The sequence below is a fragment of the Oncorhynchus mykiss genome, chromosome 5 (assembly GCF_057628025.1).
Source record: "Oncorhynchus mykiss isolate SJ-2025 chromosome 5, ASM5762802v1, whole genome shotgun sequence".
Taxonomy (NCBI): Eukaryota; Metazoa; Chordata; class Actinopteri; order Salmoniformes; family Salmonidae; genus Oncorhynchus; species Oncorhynchus mykiss.
In genome coordinates this window covers 67,325,568-67,344,688 of record NC_143026.1, presented here as the reverse complement: position 1 = coordinate 67,344,688, position 19,121 = coordinate 67,325,568, and the positions used below count along the sequence as shown (strand labels likewise).

Here is a 19,121-nt window from a genome sequence, read left to right as displayed (position 1 = left end):
GTGCGTTGAATTCGGGATAGATCAGTTGCACAGCTGTATGCCTTAAGCCTACACACAAATCATGCGGATGGGCTGTCGACCATCAGTATTTACCATAGCCATCACTTTTCTTTACTGACCCGGCTGGAGGCAATTAGGAATAAAGGGCTGGATGGAGAAGTAAATAGCGGTGATATACAGTATACATGCATACTGTACATACGTACGTCATCAAGGGTGCAAATCAACTGACCGCACCATCATAGGATATGAATGTGTCAGTGGGCGGAATCTGAGATAGCCTGAAACTCAACCCTCTGTACTCTGAGTAAACCACTCTCTCCCTCGTACCCTCCACCTAGCGCTCCTGTCAGAACACTTATCCCTGATTGACAGCTGGCTGGGGGCTGCCAGGCCAGTCAGAGGTGGGTGTGGGAGTGAGGGGGCGGGAGCTGGGAGGGTTAACCCCTGGTGTCTGGTACAGCTGCAGTGTCGCTGGGCCCGCTGGCTGCTGCACGCCATAAATTATCTCTGAAGAGGGTTTACTTTTTATTTTAATGGGGGCTGTAAATTTACGTTGTTGAGGCCCTGAGAGAGCTATTTTTAAAGGGGCACTCTCTGTCTTTTCAGCTCTCCCTTCTATTTCCCTGAGAGGGCTGGAGACACTGGAGCTCTGCCATCCGTCTTGTGGTCTTTTTTACCTGCAGCCAGTTTGCACTTGATGGGCAACATTAGGAAACTAATAGAAATAAGCTTCTGTAAACTATACATCATACAGTACAGTACAGTGCAGTATGTGTATGCTTGTATGCTTGTGTTAGTGTGAGTCATAATACAGGAAGACTTCCAAGTAGTGCTGTTATGCTCTCATTGTTCCACACGGTAAAGTCCCTAACAGGTACTCCCTCCACCCTCTGCAGGTGGTGTTTGCTCTGAACCAGACCCTGCTGCAGCATGAGAGTGTGAGAGCAGGCAGTCTGCAGGGCTCCTTCACCACAGAGGACCTCATCACACACTATAACTGTGGAGACCTCAGCTCCATCATCTTCAACCATGACACTTCACAGGTACGTCCACCAGGGCTAGAAGACCCAGTGGGGCTAAAGCCGTGTTATTCCATCGTGGTCCTGAAGATACAGGCTTTTGGTCACACCTTACCATCAAGTTCTGACCTACTGTGACCACACACTATGGTTTTGGGGCGGCAGGTAGCCTAGTGGTTAGAGCGTTGGGCCAGTAACCAAAAGGTTGCTAGATTGAATCCCAAAGCTGACAAGGTAAAAATCTGTCGTTCTGCCCCTGAACAAGGCAGTTAATATGAATTTGTTCTTAACTGACCTAGTTAAATAAAAAAATACAAAAATGGTTGTCACACACCATGTATAAATCCTCTATGGTCATACCAGCTACAGTATGATCATATTTCAACAGTCAAAAATACTGTATGTATATATATATATATATATATTTTTTTTTTAACCTTTATTTAACCAGGCAAGTCAGTTAAGAACAAATTCTTATTTTCAATGACGGCCTGGGAACAGTGGGTTGGTTAACTGCCTGTTCAGGGGCAGAACGACAGATTTGTACCTTGTCAGCTCGGGGGTTTGAACTCGCAACCTTCCAGTTACTAGTCCAACACTCTAACCACTAGGCTACCCTGGTATATGTTGTCACATGACTACACACATGATTATCACTGGCTGGGGGATAATATAAGCACTGTTTAGGAGTCTGAACTAGGGTCAATTCAGCATATTACAATCACTTTACCTTCACGGGTGTATTATTTGGTCCAGACAAATGATGCAATAAGACATTATCTTCTATATCCCTGGCCCCTAAAGACCATGCCTCCTACAGTTGTCTGCATCGTCCCTCCACTAAATCAGTCCAGTTAGCCTTGGTTCTTTATATAATAATAACACAGAATTAACATTCCATACCACATGCTATAACCATCTAATGGTTGATGGCGGTGCCTGGCCGAGCTGATCTATGGCAGGCCTTATGAACTCTTCCGGAGTAGCAGGTGTTCCCTGATAAATGGATGGTAATCCCCTGCTCGTATGCTCTCCCAGCTCCATCTTCATCTACTTGGGGCCTGATGGGCCGCAGGGGGGAGAGGTTAATGCAGACGGCCTCCTCAGTCCTAGCCTCAGCCTATCCACCAGAGAGTGTAGCGCAACTAGGAGGTTCAAAGGGAGCAGGCTTGAGGAGGCCTCGGCCAGGGCCGCGACCAGAAGTGAGGAAGGGAGGAAATATTTCCCTGTCATTTCTCATTTCCTGAGCAGCCAGTATAGAGTGCAGCTAATAGGCCTTCCTGTGATAGGTTATCTGCATGTGGTTACCCCCCCCCCTCTTAACCCCCTCCCTTTGACCATTATTAAACGCTCAAGCGGTCCTCATTCATCAGAGAACCGCTGAGGCCTCCCCCTCACTCTCTTTACTTTACTTTTCTCTGATTCTCCTTCTCTAGCCCAGTCACTCCCATAGGCCTCACTAGTGCTAACCAGAGCAGAGAGAGAGAGAGAGAGAGAGAGAGAGAGAGAGAGAGAGAGAGAGAGAGAGAGAGAGAGAGAGAGAGAGAGAGAGAGAGAGACAGGGCAAGAAAGAGACAGGGCAAGAAAGAGGCAGGAGAAAATAAGAGAGAGGGAGGATTTGAGGGAAAGGGTATTTAGAAAGAGGAAGGAGAAAAGTTTTGTATTTTTTTCATTGGGGGGTGGTTACAGGCACAATATTTACACTTAAATAATTTCATAATCCATATATCTTCAATTCATTATTTACCTGTGGACTGCCACTCAGAAGAAGAAAAATGTAATAAAAAATAGAACATTACAGTAAGTGCATAACTGCAAAGTCTTTACTTACTTCAGTATAAACAGGAAGATAAAGCTAAATAAAAGTTGAGCCTCCACCCCCGACACCCCATCCCATTCCACCAACCTGTCTCCACCCCCAACCCCCCATCCCATTCCCCCAACCTGTCTCCACCCCCAACCCTGATCCCATTCCCCCAACCTGTCTCCACCCCCGACCCCCATCCCATTCCCCCAACCTGTCTCCACCCCCAACCCTCATCCCATTCCCCCAACCTGTCTCTACCCCCAACCCCCCATCCCATTTCCCCAACCTGTCTCCACCCCCAACCCTCATCCCATTCCCCTAACCTGTCTCCACCCCCAACCCCCAATCCCGTTCCCCTAACCTGTCTCCACCCCCAACCCCCATCCCATTCCCCCAACCTGTCTCCACCCCCAACCCCCCCATCCCATTCCCCCAACCTGTCTCCACCCCCAACCCTCATCCCATTCCCCTAACCTGTCTCCACCCCCAACCCCCAATCCCGTTCCCCTAACCTGTCTCCACCCCCAACCCCCTATTCAATTCCCCCAACCTGTCTCCACCCCCAACCCCCAATCCCATTCCCCTAACCTGTCTCCACCCACAACCCCCATCAGAATCCCCAAACTTGTCTCAACCACCAAGCCCCAATCCCATGCCCCTGCCCTGTCTCCACCCCCAACCCCCCATCCCATTCCCCAAACCTGTCTCCCCTGCCAACCCCTCATCCTATTCCCCTAACCTGTCTCCACCCTCAACCCCCATCCCATTCCCATAACCTGTCTCCAACCCCCATCCCATTCCCCCAACCTGTCTCCATCCAACCCCCATCCCATTCCCCTAACTTTCTTTACCCCCAAACCCCCTATTCCATTCCCCCAACCTGTCTACACCCCAAACCCCTCATCCCGTTCCCCTTACCTGTCTCCACCCTCAAAATCAAATCAAATCAAATGTATTTATATAGCCCTTCGTACATTAGCTGATATCTCAAAGTGCTGTACAGAAACCCAGCCTAAAACCCCAAACAGCAAGCAATGCAGGTGTAGAAACACGGTGGCTAGGAAAAACTCCCTAGAAAAGCCAAAACCTAGGAAGAAACCTAGAGAGAAACCAGGCTATGAGGGGTGGCCAGTCCTCTTCTGGCTGTGCCGGGTGGAGATTATAATAGAACATGGCCAAGATGTTCAAATGTTCATAAATGACCAGCATGGTCAAATAATAATAATCACAGTTGTTGTCGAGGGTGCAGCAAGTCAGCACCTCAGGAGTAAATGTCAGTTGGCTTTTCATAGCCGATCATTAAGAGTATCTCTACCACTCCTGCTGTCTCTAGAGAGTTGAAAACAGCATGTCTGGGTCAGGTAGCACGTCCGGTGAACAGGTCAGGATTCCATAGCCGCAGGCAGAACAGTTGAAACTGGAGCAGCAGCACGGCCAGGTGGACTGGGGACAGCAAGGAGTGCTTATGCCAGGTAGTCCTGAGGCATGGTCCTAGGGCTCAGGTCCTCTGAGAGAGAGAAAGAAAGAGAGAAATAGAGAATTAGAGAGAGCGTACTTAGATTCACACAGGACACCGGATAAGACAGGTGAAGTACTCCAGATATAACAAACTGACCCTAGCCCCCCGACACATAAACTACTGCAGCATAAATACTGGAGACTGAGACAGGAGGGGTCAGGAGACACATTGGCCCCATCCGAAGATACCCCGGGACAGGGCCAAACAGGAAGGATATAACCCCACCCACTGTGCCAAAGCACAGCCCCCACACCACTTGAGGGATATCTTCAACCACCAACTTACCATCCTGAGACAAGGCCGAGTATAGCCCACAAAGTCTAGGCGCCAACCCAGACAGGAAGATCACATCAGTGACTCAACCCACTCAAGTGACGCACCCCTCCTAGGGAAGGCAAGAAAGAGCACCAGTAAGCCAGTGACTCAGCCCCTGTAATAGGGTTAGAGGCAGAGAATCCCTGTCATCCCATTCCCCTAACCTGTCTCAACCCCCGACCCCCCATTACATCCCCTTAACCTGTCTCCACCCCCAACCCCCATCCCATTCCCCCAACCTGTCTCCATCCAATCCCCCATCCCATTCCCCCAACCTGTTTATATCCAACCTCCCATCCATTACCCCAATCTTTCTCTACACCCAACCCCCCCATCACATTCCCCTAACCTGTCTCCACCACCAACCCCATCCCATTTCCCTAACCTGTCTCCACCCTCAACCCCCATCCCATTCCACTAACCTGTCTCAACCCCCGACCCCCCATCCCATTCCCCCAACCTGTCTCCACCCCAAACCCCTCATCCCATTCCCCTAACCTGTCTCCACCCCAAACCCCTCATCACATTCCCCTAACCTGTCTCCACCACCAACCCCATCCCATTTCCCTAACCTGTCTCCACCCTCAACCCCATCCCATTTCCCCAACCTGTCTCCACCCCCAACCTTCCAACCCATTCCCCCAACCTGTCTCCACCCCAAACCCCTCATCCCATTCCCCTAACCTGTCTCCACCCCAAACCCCTCATCCCATTCCCCTAACCTGTCTCCACCCCAAACCCTTCATCCCATTCCCCTAACCTGTCTCCACCCCAACCTCCCAACCCATTCACCTTACCTGTCTTCACCCCCAACCCCCATCTCATTCCCCCAACCTGTCTCCATCCCCAACCCCTATCCCATTCCCCAAACTTGTCTCCACCGCCACCGCCAACCCCATCCCATTCCCCTAACCTGTTTCCACCCTCAACTCCCCATCCCGTTCCCCTAACCTGTCTCAACCCCCGACCCCCATCCCTTTCCCCTAACCTGTCTCCACCCATCAACCCCCCATCCCATTGCCCCAACCTGTCTCCGTCCCAAACCCCCATCCCATTCCCCAAACCTGTCTCCACCCCCAACCCCTCATCCAATTCCCCATAACCTGTCTTCACCCCCAACCCATTCCCCTAACCTGTCTCCACCGCCAACCCCATCCCATTCCCCTAACCTGTCTCTACCCTCAACACCCCATCCGTTTCCCCTAACCTGTCTCAACCCCCGACCCCACATCCCATTCCCCTAACCTGTCTCCACCCCCAACCCCCATCCCATTCCCCCAAACTGTCTCCATCCAACCCCCATCCCATTCTTCCAACCTGTCTCCACCCCCAACTCCCCATCCCCGTTCCCCCTCATCCCATTCCCCTAACCTGTCTTTACCCCAACCTCCCAACCCATTCCCCTAACCTGTCTCCACCCCAACCCCCCATCCCATTCTTCCAACCTGTCTCCACCCCCAACTCCCCATCCCATTCCCCCTCATCCCATTCCCCTAACCTGTCTTTACCCCAACCTCCCAACCCATTCCCCTAACCTGTCTCCACCCCAACTCCCCATCCCATTCCCCTTACCTGTCTCCACCCCCAACCACACCCCCATGCCATTCCCCTAACCTGTCTCAACCCCCCATCCCATTCTTATATCAAGTGTATTAAATACTGATTGGCTGACAGCCGTGGTATATCAGACAGTATACCACGGGTATGACAAAACACTTATTTTTACTGCTCTAATTACGTTGGTAACCTGTTTATATTAGCAATAAGGCACCTCAGGGGTTTGTGATATATGGACTTATAACAGTTCCACCCAAAATAAGCTGCCATGTATGGTATAAAAAAATTCTCTGCAAAAAAGACTGAGGCCACCATGGCATTAGCTATCGCTGAACATTGTTCCATGCTGACATGTGATCACATTGGAGAAGCATGTAGAGCTGCTTTCTCAGACTCCACTGCTGCTACCCACTTCAAAATGCACAGGACAAAGTGCACAGAAATGATTAATGGTTTTATAGCACCATAATACTTTATGAAAAGGTTGGTCGCAGATGTGGGTGACCAGCGTTTCAGCCTCCTCTTCAATGAGTCCACGGATGTAAGTATTTCTAAGTACCTAGGGGTTGTGATAAAGTACTTTAGTGACACCAAGCAGACAATTGTATCAACATTTCTGAGGCTTGTTGAGTTGGATGGTGGAGATGCCAAATCTATAGCCCGTGCTGTTGTGGCTTTCCTCGAGAAGTGTTGTCTTAAAAAAGAGAAACTCCTGGGGATAGGGACTGACAATGCCTCTTATGACGGGGATTAACAATAGGGTCCATAAAGTACTGAAGGAGGAGTATGGCCTCAAATATCTGGTTCTTATTCGCTGTGTGTGCCACTCTCTGCAGCTTGCTCATTTGTAGTTCTAAACATATTTAGGGTGTTTTTTACTCACTTTTTGTCACTCCCACGACATTATTCCTTTCTCCTACAGCATCCATCACAATTACATGCACATGGCCAATTATGCAAATTAGGTGACATCATCATAGCGACTTTTATGACAGCCAATAGCTACTTTCCTTACTGAGGAGTTGGTAACACTGACAGGACACTAGCGCCCCACCTCGACAACATCTGGTGAAATTGCAGAGCGCGAAATTCAAAATACAAAAATCGTAATATTAAACATTCACGGACATAGAAGTGTCTTACATCCTTTAAAAGCATAACTTCTTGTTAATCCAATCGCATTGTCAGATTTCAAAAAGACTTTAGGTCAAAAGCATACCATGCGATTATCTGAGGACAGCGCCCCACACACAAAAGCATGAAACATTTTCCAAACCAGCAGAGGCATCACAAAAGTCAGAAATAGCGATCAAATAAATCACTTACCTTTAAAGACCTTCCTCTGTTTGCAATCCCAAGGGTCCCAGCTACACAACAAATGGTAATTTTGTTCGATAAAGTCCTTCTTTATATCCCTACAACGTCTGTTTAGTTGGCACGTTTGATTCAGTAATCCACCCATTCCACTCGTGCAACGTGCATACAAAGGAATCCCAAAAGTTACCAATAAACTTCGTCCAAACAAGTCAAACAACGTTTCTAATCAATCCTCAGGTACCCTAATATGTAAATAAATGATACAATTTAAGACAGAATGTAGTATGTTCAATACCGGAGATAAATAACGAGGTGCGCGCCACAAGATTACGTTCAAAATGAGAGCCACCTTGAAAAACTACAATTACTAAGTCATTTTTCAAAAAATAAGCCTGAAACCCTTTCTGAAGACTGTTGATATCTAGTGGAAGCCATAGGAACTGCAATCTGGGAGGTATTCCTTTGAATCTCCCATAAACAAGCATTTAAATTAATAATTCAGGATGGATTCTCCTCTGGTTTTTGGCTGCCATATCAGTTCTGTTATACTCACAGCCATTATTTTAACAGTTTTAGAAACTTCAGAGTGTTTTCTAATCTATCTAATTATATGCATATCCTTGCTTCTGGGCCTGAGGAACAGGCAGTTTACTTTGGGCACGTCATTCATCCGAATTTCCGAATACTGCCCCCTATCCCTAAAAAGTTAAAGAGTAACTGTATCCACTGGTGAATTGGGGGAGAGTGAGGTGATTGCCATCTAAGATAACATATTTTTTTGCATCAGTGCTGCCTGCCAAAAAATTTAATGAAAAATCGAAATCAAATCAAATTTTATTTGTCACATTCGCTGAATACAACAACCTTACAGTGAAATGCTTACTTACAAGCCCTTAACCAAAAAAGTAATTTTAAGAAAAAATATGTTTTAAGAAAGTATTTACTAAATAAACTGAAGTAAACAATAAATAAATACAAATAAAAATGAAAAAAATAAGAAAAAACTAAAATAACAAAGAATTAAAGAGCAACATAAAATAACAGTAGCAAGGTTATATATATATAGAGGGTACTGGTCAGAGTCAATGTGCGGGTTGTCGAGGTAATTGAGGTAATATGTACATGTAGGTAGAGGTTAAGTGACTATGCATAGATAATAAACAGAGAGTACCAGCAGTGTAAAAATGGGGGCGGGGGTCAATGCAAATAGTCCGGTGGCCATTTGATTAGCTGTTCAGGAGTATTATGGCTTGGGAGTAGAAGCTGTTAAGAAGCCTTTTGGACCTAGACTTGGTGTTCCGGTACTGCTTGCCGTGTGGTAGCAAGGGGAACAGTCTATGACTAGGGTGGCTGGAGTCAATTTTTAGAGCCTTCCTCTGACACCGCCTGATATAGAGGTCCTGGATGGCACGAAGCTTGGCCCCAGTGTTGTACTGGGCCGTATGCACTACCCTCTGTAGTGCCTTGTGGTCAGAGGCTGAGCAGTTGCCATACCAGGTGGTGATGCAACCAGTCAGGATGCTCTCGATGGTACAGAGGTAAAACTTTTTGAGTATCTGAGGACCCATGCCAAGTCTTTTTAGTCTCCTGAGGGGGAATAGGTGTTGTCGTGCCCTCTTCATTAATGTTTTGGTGTGTTTGGAATAGTCGTTGTCGTGCCCTCTTCATGACTGTCTTGGTGTGTTTGGACCATGACAGTTCGTTGGTGATGTGGATACCAAGGAACTTGAAGCTCTCAACCTGCTCCACTACAGCCCCGTCGACGAGAATGGGGGCGTGCTCGGCCCTACTTTTCCTGTGGTCCACGATCATCTTTGTCTTGATCACATTGAGGAAGAGGTTGTTATCCTGTCATCACACGGCCAGGTCTCTGACCTCCTCCCTATAGACTGTCTCATTGTTGTCGGTGATCAGGCCTACCACTGTTGTGTCGTCGGCAAACTTGATGATGGTGTTGGAATCGTGCTTGGCCATGCAGTCATGGGTGAACAGGGAGAACAGAAGGGGACTGAGCACGCACCCCTGAGTGGCCCCAGTGTTGAGGATCAGCATGGCAGATGTTTTGTTACCTACCCTTACCACCTGTGGGCGGCCCGTCAGGAAGTCAAGGATCCAGTTGCAGAGGAAGGTGTTGAGTCCCAGGATCCTTAGCTTAGTGATGAGCTGCGTGGACACTATGGTGTGGAACGTTGAGCTGTAGTCAATGAACAGCATTCACACGTACAGTAGGTGTTCTTTTTGTCCAGGTGGGAAAGGGCAGTGTGGAGTGCAATAGACATTGTGTCATCTGTGAATCTATTGGGGCGGTATGCGAATAAGGACGGGTCTAGGGTTTCTGGGATAATAGTGTTGATGTGTGCCATTCAAAGCACTTCATGACTACAGATGTGAGTGCTACAGGTCAGTAGTCATTTAGACAGGTTATGTTGGTGTTCTTGGCCACATGAACTATGGTGGTTTCCTTGAAACATGTTGGTATTACAGACTCGGTCAGGGACAGGTTGATGATGTCAGTGAAGACACTTGCCAGTTGGTCAGCGCATGCTCGGAGTACACGTCCTGGTAATCTGTCTGTGAATGTTAAAGGTCTTACTCACATCAGCTACGGAGAGCGATTGATTGATGGAGAGATTCAAGGAGCTATCATCTTTCAGTAACATAATAGATGCAAAGCATTGAATATTTATATTCAACCACTTCAAAATGGTTGATGTAACTTTGCCCCAGACGCATTTCCATTCAGGGCACTCCTCCCACATCATATACAGTGGGGCAAAAAAAGTATTTAGTAAGCCACTAATTGTGCAAGTTCTCCCACTTAAAAAGATGAGAGAGGCCTGTAATTTTCATCATAGGTACACTTCAACTATGACAGATAAAATGAGAAAAAAAATCCAGAAAATCACATTGTAGGATTTTTTATGAATTTATTAGCAAATTATGGTGGAAAATAAGTATTTGGTCAATAACAAACAAGCAAGATTTCTGGCTCTCACAGACCTGAAACTTCTTCTTTAAGAGGCTCCTCTGTCCTCCACTTGTTACCTGTATTAATGGCACCTGTTTGAACTTGTTACCAGTATAAAAGACACCTATCCACAACCTCAAACAGTCACACTCCAAACTCCACTATGGCCAAGAGCAAAGATGTCACAAATATTACCGAAGGTGACTCCCCTTCTTGTTCGGGTGGAGCTCGGTGGTCGTCGTCGCCGGTCTACAAGCTGCCACCGATCCTTTGTTCTGTGTTCGTTTGGTTTTGTCTAATTGGTTTCACCTGTTTCTTGTTTGGTTATTAGGGTGGTATATAAGTTCGTTCAGCCCGCTTCTGTTTGTGCGGGCTTGTTCGTATGTATGTGTTAGAGTGGTTTGTGTTTGCATTTCGGGTTTCTCGCTGTCCTTTATTTTTTCACATTATTGTTTTCAATTTTTGTTCCTGTGATTTATTCTGGGCATTAAAGCGTGTTTTTCCCGCATCCTTTTGCTCTCTGCGCCTGACTCCACACCTTTACACTCAGAAGCACGCACCAAGATATGGAGTCAGCAGGAGCAGCAACCACCCCTCTTCCCACGATGGAGGAGAGAGTCCTTCATCACACGTCCATCCTCCATCGCATCGGATCAGCGATGGATCAAATGATGGAGAGGATGGATTGTTGGGAGAGGAGTGGTCTCCCTACTACCCCACCTACCCTCCCACCAGCAACTCTACCATCTCCCCCAGCGGGATCTGGTTCCAGCGCTCTGCGCATTACGCCTCCAAGGGAGTACGATGGAGCAGCGGCGGGGTGCCAGGGATTCCTGCTTCAACTAGACCTCTACCTGGCCACCGTTCGGCCGGCTCCCTCGGACGAGGAGAGCGTGAGTGTCCTCGTCACTTGCCTTACGGGTAGAGCCCTGGAGTGGGCCAATGCTGTCTGGAACGGGCCCGACTAAGCGAGGGGCAACTACCCGGAGTTCACCCGCCGTTTCCGGGCCATGTTCGATCACCCTCCGGAGGGCTGAGCGGCGGGTGAGAGGTTGTTCCATCTTAGGCAGGGGACGAGGAGCGCGCAGGACTTCGCGCTAGATTTCCGGACCTTGGCCGCTGGAGCAGGGTGGAACGACAGGGCCCTGATAGACCATTACAGGTGTAGCCTGAGAGAGGACGTCCGCAGGGAGCTGGCTTGTCGGGACACTACGCTTAGCCTGGATGAACTGATAGACCTGTCGATCCGGTTAGACCATCTGCTAGCTGCTCGCGGACGTTCTGAAAGGGTCCTGTTAGTTCCACCTCCTGACCCTCCCGCTCCTATCCCAATGGAGCTAGGAGGGGCCGCGTCCTCCTGTACCAGTTGTGGCCGGAGAGGGCACACTTCAGGTCGGTGCTGGAGGAGTTCATCTGGGAATCGAGAAGGCAGGCAGAACACTCCTCGGTCACCCCAGGTGAGTAAGCACCACACTCTCCCAGAGTTTCCTGTTGGTCACATGTTTTTATTAATTTGTTTCCTTAAATTTTTTCCCTCTCTCCAGCATAAGGCGCTAGTAGATTCAGGCGCAGCTGGGAACTTTATAGATCGCGGACTCGCTCAGAGGTTGAGGATTCCGTTAGTAAAAGTAGACCCCCCTTTTCCCGTGCACTCTTTAGATAGTCGACCATTAGGGTCAAGGCTGGTCAGGGAGGCCACAATTCCTTTGGAGATGATTACGCAGGGGAATCATAGGGAGCGAATTAGTCTGTTCCTTATCGATTCACCTGCGTTTCCGGTGGTGCTGGGGATTCCCTGGCAAGCTATTCACAATCCAACGATTTCGTGGAAACAGGGAACTCTCCAGGGGTGGTCTGATGAGTGTTCAGGCAGGTGTGTAGAGGTTTCCATCGGTGCGACAATGGTGGAGAGTCCAGACCAGGTTTCCACCGTGCGCATTCCCGCTGAGTATGCCGATTTGGCTATCGCTTTCAGTAAAAAGAAGGCGACCCAATTACCACCCCATCGACAGGGGGATTGCATGATAAACCTCCAGGTAAACGCTGCACTCCCCAGGAGTGGAACCATTTCCTTGTTTGACAGCTAGGTTTTATGGGAATTATGACTCATACTGTGGTACTCTATTTCTCTCATGCAGCCTGATCCAATCAGACTGAAATGATTACTGTCCAGCCAATCATAATAAAGGTGACTGTGGTGTGTAAACCAAGATCCATTTGTATCCTTTATCACAGGAGGAGACGTTGGCTATGGAGACATATGTCACCGAGGCTCTGGGACAGGGGTACATTCGGCCCTCCATGTCACCCGTCTCCTCGAGTTTCTTTTTTGTGAAGAAAAAGGATGGTGGTTTGCGTCCGTGTATTGATTATCGAGGTCTAAATTCCATCACAGTGGGTTTTAGTCACGGTGGGTTTTAGTTATTCTCAGAGACCTGCACGGACAGGGTGTGGTAGTGTACATTGACAATATTTTGATCTACTCCGCTACACATACTGCGCATGTGTCTCTGGTGCGCAAGGTTCTTGGACGACTGCTGGAGCATGACCTGTACGTGAAGGCGGAGAAATGTGAGTTTTCCAAACGAGCCGTTTCCTTCCTGGGTTATCGCATTTCCAGCTCGGGGGTGGTAATGGAGGGTGACCGCGCCAAGGCCGTGCGTAATTGGCCGACTCCGACCACGGTAAAGGAGGTGCAGCAGTTCTTAGGGTTTGCCAATTACTACCGGAGGTTTATCCGGGGTTTTGGTCAAGTAGCAGCTCCTATTACCTCACTGCTGAAGGGGGGGCCGGTGCGTTTGCAGTGGTCAGCAGAGGCGGACGGAGCTTTCCGTAGGTTGAAGGCGCAGTTCACTGAGGCGCCAGTGTTGGCGCATCCGGACCCTTCTTTGGTGTTCATAGTAGAGGTGGACGCATCCGAGGCTGGGGTTGGAGCGGTGCTATCACAGCGCAAGGGTGCGCCACCGAAGCTCCGCCCCTGTGCCTTTTTTTAGAAGAAGCTCAGGCCGGCGGAGCGGAATTATGATGTGGGGGACAGGGAATTGTTGGCTATGGTTAAGGCCCTGAAGGTGTGGAGACACTGGCTTGAGGGGGCTAAGCACCCTTTCCTTATCTGGACTGACCACCGTAACCTGGAGTATATCCGATCAGCTAGGAGACTGAATCCTCGTCAGGCAAGGTGGGCCATGTATTTCACTAGATTTAGTTTTACTATATCGTATCGACCAGGTTCCCTCAACACTAAGGCCGACGCGCTGTCCCGACTCTATGACACCGAGGACCGGTCCATTGATCCTACTCCCATCATTCCGGCGGCTAAGCTGGTAGCGCCAGTAGTATGGGAGGTGGACGCGGACATCGAGCGGGCGCTAAGGGAGGAACCTGCGCTAAGGGAGGAACCTGCGCCTCCACAGTGTCCGGATCGCTGTTCGTGATCAATTGATTCGATGGGCTCATAGTCTACCCTCGTCGGGGCACCCAGGTATTTCTAGGACAGTGCGAGGTCTTAGGAGGAAGTACTGGTGGCCCACCTTGGTGAGGGATGTGCGATTCTATGTCTCCTCTTGTTCGGTGTGCGCCCAGAGTAAGGCTCCTAGGCACCTGCCACGAGGGAAATTACAACCCCTCCCCGTTCCACAACGGCCGTGGACCCATCTATCGGTGGATTTTCTTACTGACCTTCCCCCCTCTCAGGGGAACACAACGATCAATGTCCATCCTCATTGTGGATCGGTTCTCTAAGTCCTGCCCTCTTATCCCATTGCCCGGTCTCCCTACGGCCCTGCAGACTGCGGAAGCCCTTTTCACCCATGTCTTCCGGCACTACGGGGTGCCCGAGGATATAGTTTCTGATCGGGGTCCCCAGTTTACCTCCCGGGTGTGGAGGGCATTCATGGAACGTCTGGGGGTCTCGGTCAGTCTGACCTCAGGTTATCACCCGGAGAGTAATAGGCAGGTGGAGAGAGTGAACCAGGAGGTGGGTAGGTTTCTGCGGTCGTATTGCCAGGACCGGCCAGGGGAGTGGGCGAGATACATCCCCTGGGCAGAAATGGCCCAGAACTCACTAAGCCACTCCTCTGCCAACATGTCACCATTTGAGTGTGCGTTGGGGTACCAGCCGGTCCTGGCACCATGGCATCAGAGCCAGACTGAGGCTCCTGCGGTGGAGGAGTGGGTGCAGCGCTCTAAGGAGACCTGAAGGGCCGTCCAGGAGTCATTACGCCAAGCGAGTGGACGGCAGAAGAGGAGTGCTGACCGTCACCGCAGTGAGGCCCCCGTGTTTGCACCAGGGGACAGAGTCTGGCTCTCGACCCGAAACCTGCCCCTCCGCTTGCCCTGCCGGAAGCTGGGTCCACAGTGTGTAGGGCCATTTAAAGTCCCGAGGAGAATAAACAAGGTTTGTTATCGATTATTACTTCCTTCGTATTATCGCATTAACCCCTCGTTTCATGTGTCTCATCTCAGGCCGGTGGTAGCTGGTCCCATGCAGGAAGGTGAGGTTCCGGAGGTCCCTCCGCCCCCTCTGGACATCGAAGGGTCCCCAGCGTACACGATATGAGCTATTCTGGACTCGAGACGCCGGGTGAGGGGCTTGCAGTACCTCGTTGACTGGGAGGGGTACTGCCCGGAGGAGAGGTGCTGGGTCCCGGTGGGGGATATTCTGGATCCATCTATGTTGAGAGAGTTCCATCGCCTCCATCCGGATTGCCCGGCGCCTCGGCCCCCGGGTCGGCCCCGAGGCCGGCGTCGTCGCGCTGCTGTCACGAATATTACCGGAGGTGACTCCCCTTCTTGTTTCTGGTGGCGCTCGGTGGTCGTCGTCGCCGGTCTACTAGCTGCCACCGATCCTGTTCTGTGTTCGTTTGGTTTTGTCTAATTGGTTTCACCTGTTTCTTGTTTGGTAATTAGGGTGGGGTTATATAAGTTTGTTCAGCCCGCTTGTGCGGGCTTGTTCGTATGTATGTGTTAGAGTGGTTTGTGTTTGCATTTCGGGTTTCTCGCTGTCCTTTATTTTTTCACATTATTGTTTTCTATTTTTGTTCCTGTGATTTATTCTGGACATTAAAGCGTGTTTTCCCCGCATCCTTTTGCTCTCTGCGCCTGACTCCACACCTTTACACTCATTGAGCGTTACAGAAGAGCTGTCAAAGGACACCAGAAACAAAATTGTAGACCTGCACCAGGCTGGGAAGACTGAATCTGCAATAGGTAAGCAGCTTGGTTTGAAGAAATCAACTGTGGGAGCAAATATTAGGAAATGAAAGACATACAAGACCACTGATAATCTCCCTCGATCTGGGGCTCCACGCAAGATCTCACCCCGTGGGGTCAAAATGATCACAAGAACGGTGAGCAAAAATCCCAGAACCACACGGGGGGACCTAGTGAATGACCTGCAGAGAGCTGGGACCAAAGTAACAAAGCCTACCATCAGTAACACACTATGCCGCCAGGGACACAAATCCTGCAGTGCCAGACGTGTCCCCCTGCTTAACCTTTCTGATCTCCCCATCCCGGATCCGGGATCGTGAATACAGACTCAAGCTCATTACCATAACGCAACGTTAACTATTCATGAAAATCGCAAATGAAATGAAATAAATATGCTAGCTCTCAAGCTTAGCCTTTTGTTAACAACACTGTCATCTCAGATTTTCAAAATATGCTTCTCAACCATTGCAAAACAAGCATTTGTGTAACAGTATTGATGGCTAACGTAGCATTTAGCATTAGCATTCAGCTGGCAACATTTACACAAAAAAACAGAAAAGCATTCAAATAAAATCATTTACCTTTGAAGAACTTCAGATGTTTTCAATGAGGAGACTCTCAGATAGCAAATGTTCAGTTTTTCCTGAAAGATTATTTGTTTAGGACAAATCGCTCCGTTTTCTGCGTCACGTTTAGCTATGAAAAAACCCCTGTATCCAGGATTGTGTAAATCTATCAGCAAGCTCATTAGCATAACACAACGTTAACTATTTATGAAAATCGCAAATGAAATGAAATAAATATGCCATCTCTCAAGCTTAGCCTTTTGTAAACAACACTGTCATCTCAGATTTTCAAAATATGCTTCTCAACCATAGGAAAACAATCATTTGTGTAAAAGTAGCTAGCTAGCGTTAGCATTTAGCGTTAGCCATTAGCGTTAGCATCCAGCACGCAACATTAACAAAAACATAAAAGCCTTCAAATAAAATCATTTACCTTTGAAGAACTTCTGATGTTTTCAATGAGGATACTCTCAGTTAGATAGCAGATGCTCAGTTTTTCCAAAAAGATTCCTTGTGTATTAGAAATAGCTCCGTTTTACACATCACATTTGGCTACCAAAAAAAATCCGAAAATTCAGTCCTCAAAACGCGAACTTTTTTCCAAATTAACTCCATAATATCGACTGAAAACATGGCAAACGTTGTTTAGAATCAATCATCAAGGTGTTTTTCACATATCTCTTCATTGATACATTGTTCTTGGACACATGCTTTCTCCCCTGAATCAAATGGTAAAGTAGAAGCAGCTGGCAATTGCGCACCGAATTCGACGCAGGACACCAGGCGGACACTTGGAAAATGTAGTCTCTTATGGTCAATCTTCCAATGATATGCCTACAAATACGTCACAATGCTGCTAAGACCTTGGGCGAACGACAGAAAATGTAGGCTCATTCGTTGCGCAATCACAGCCATATAAGGAGACAATGGAAAACAGAGCTTCAGAAATTCTGCTAATTCCTGGTTGATGCATCATCTTGGTTTCGCCTGTAGAATGAGTTCTGGGGCACTTACAGACAAAATCTTTGCAGATTCTGAAACTTCAGAGTGTTTTCTTTCCAAAACTGTCAAGAATATGCATAGTCGAGCATCTTTTCGTGACAAAATATCGCGCTTAAAACGGGAACGTTTTTTATCCAAAAATGAAATAGCGCCCCTAGAGCTCTAACAGGTTAAGCCAGTACATGTCCAGGTCCGTCTGAAGTTTGCTAGAGAGCATTTGGATGATCCAGAAGAAGATTGGGAGAATGTCATATGGTCAGATGAAACCAAAATATAACTTTTTGGTAAAAACTCAACTCGTCGTGTTTGGAGGACAAAGAATGCTGAGTTGCATCCAAAGAACACCATACCTACTGTGAAGTATGGGGGTGGAAACATCATGCTTTGGGGCTGTTTTTCTGCAAAGGGACCAGGACGACTGATCCGTGTAAAGGAAAGAATGAATGGGGCCATGTATCATGAGATTTTGAGTGAAAACCTCCTTCCATCAGCAAGGGCATTGAAGATGAAACGTGTCTGGGTCTTTCAGCATGACAATGATCCCAAACACACCTCCCGGGCAACGAAGGAGTGGCTTCGTAAGAAGCATTTCAAGGTCCTGGAGTGGCCTAGCCAGTCTCCAGATCTCAACCCCATAGAACATCTTTGGAGGGAGTTGAAAGTCCGTGTTGCCCAGCAACAGCCCCAAAACATCACTGCTCTAGAGGAGATCTGCATGGAGGAATGGTCCAAAATACCAGCAACAGTGTGTGAAAACCTTGTGAAGACTTACAAAAAACGTTTGACCTCTGTCATTGCCAACAAAGGGTATATAACAAAGTATTGAGATAAACTTTTGTTATTGACCAAATACTTATTTTCCACAATAATTTGCCAATAAATTCATTAAAAATCCTACAATGTGATTTTCTGGATTTGTTTTCTCATTTTGTCTGTCATATTTGAAGTGTACCTATGATGAAAATTACAGGCATCTCTCATCTTTTTAAGTGGGAGAACTTGCACAATTGGTGGCTGACTAAATACTTTTTTGCTCCACTGTAAAGGAATGTGCCTACCTGATTTAGGGGACACAGTGAACACTTAGGAGTTGAGGCCAATTTCATCGTAAAATGTTTCCTTTGTGTTAAATACAGTCTGTGAACAAACCTAAAGTGTATAAATTGATGGTTCAGATTATGGGATGCCAAGGTCATATTTTTCCATATTCTATTACAGTTAAAGGGTTGTTCAGATTCAATTAGATTTGTGGACCATCAGTTTTTAATGGCTAGAGACTATTGACGCTAACAGCGCAGCTCATCACTCACACATACCTATGTAATTAGATGCTTTTCATGCAGCTGTCCAGTCCTTTTCATCATATTTAGTGCTGCAGCTCAATCAGCAGCCAAGTCACCCGTGATACAAGTCAGTATTCAACATCCATCTTATTTTACAATGAAGGCTTACCCCTCCCCTAACCCGAACAACGCTGGGCCAATTGTGCACCGCCCTATGGAACTCCCGATCACAGCTGGTTGTGATACAGCCCAGTATCAAACCAGGGTCTATGTGATGCCTCTATCACTGAGATGCAGTGCCTTAGACCGCTGCGCCACTTGGGAGCCTTAAAATGTTTGAGGACGTTGGAAGATGATGTAGAAAATTGGCCACTAGGGGCAGCAGTGAGCGCTGTGAACCTTCAAGTAGGTTTGGGTTTTGCTAGGGTGTTGTTGACGGGGATGCAGATGGGAGTAAGCATCTGCCTCTGAAGGTTCCAAAGGTTGCAATTTTGAATCCAGCTTTTTAAGCCTATCCCAAACCTTAACCCTTACCTTAACTATTCAGAGTTAAT

At 48.0% G+C, this 19,121-nt stretch overlaps 1 protein-coding gene across 1 annotated transcript in view; it reads left to right on the top strand.

The window, feature by feature from the left end:
* trabd2b (TraB domain containing 2B) overlaps positions 1–19,121 on the top strand; it is a 94,445-nt gene that overhangs the window by 53,414 nt on the left and 21,910 nt on the right. Inside the window, exon 3 of the mRNA XM_021603941.3 lies at positions 900–1,046. Coding sequence (XP_021459616.1) covers positions 900–1,046 — 147 coding nt within the window. The remainder of the gene's footprint in view (positions 1–899; positions 1,047–19,121) is intronic.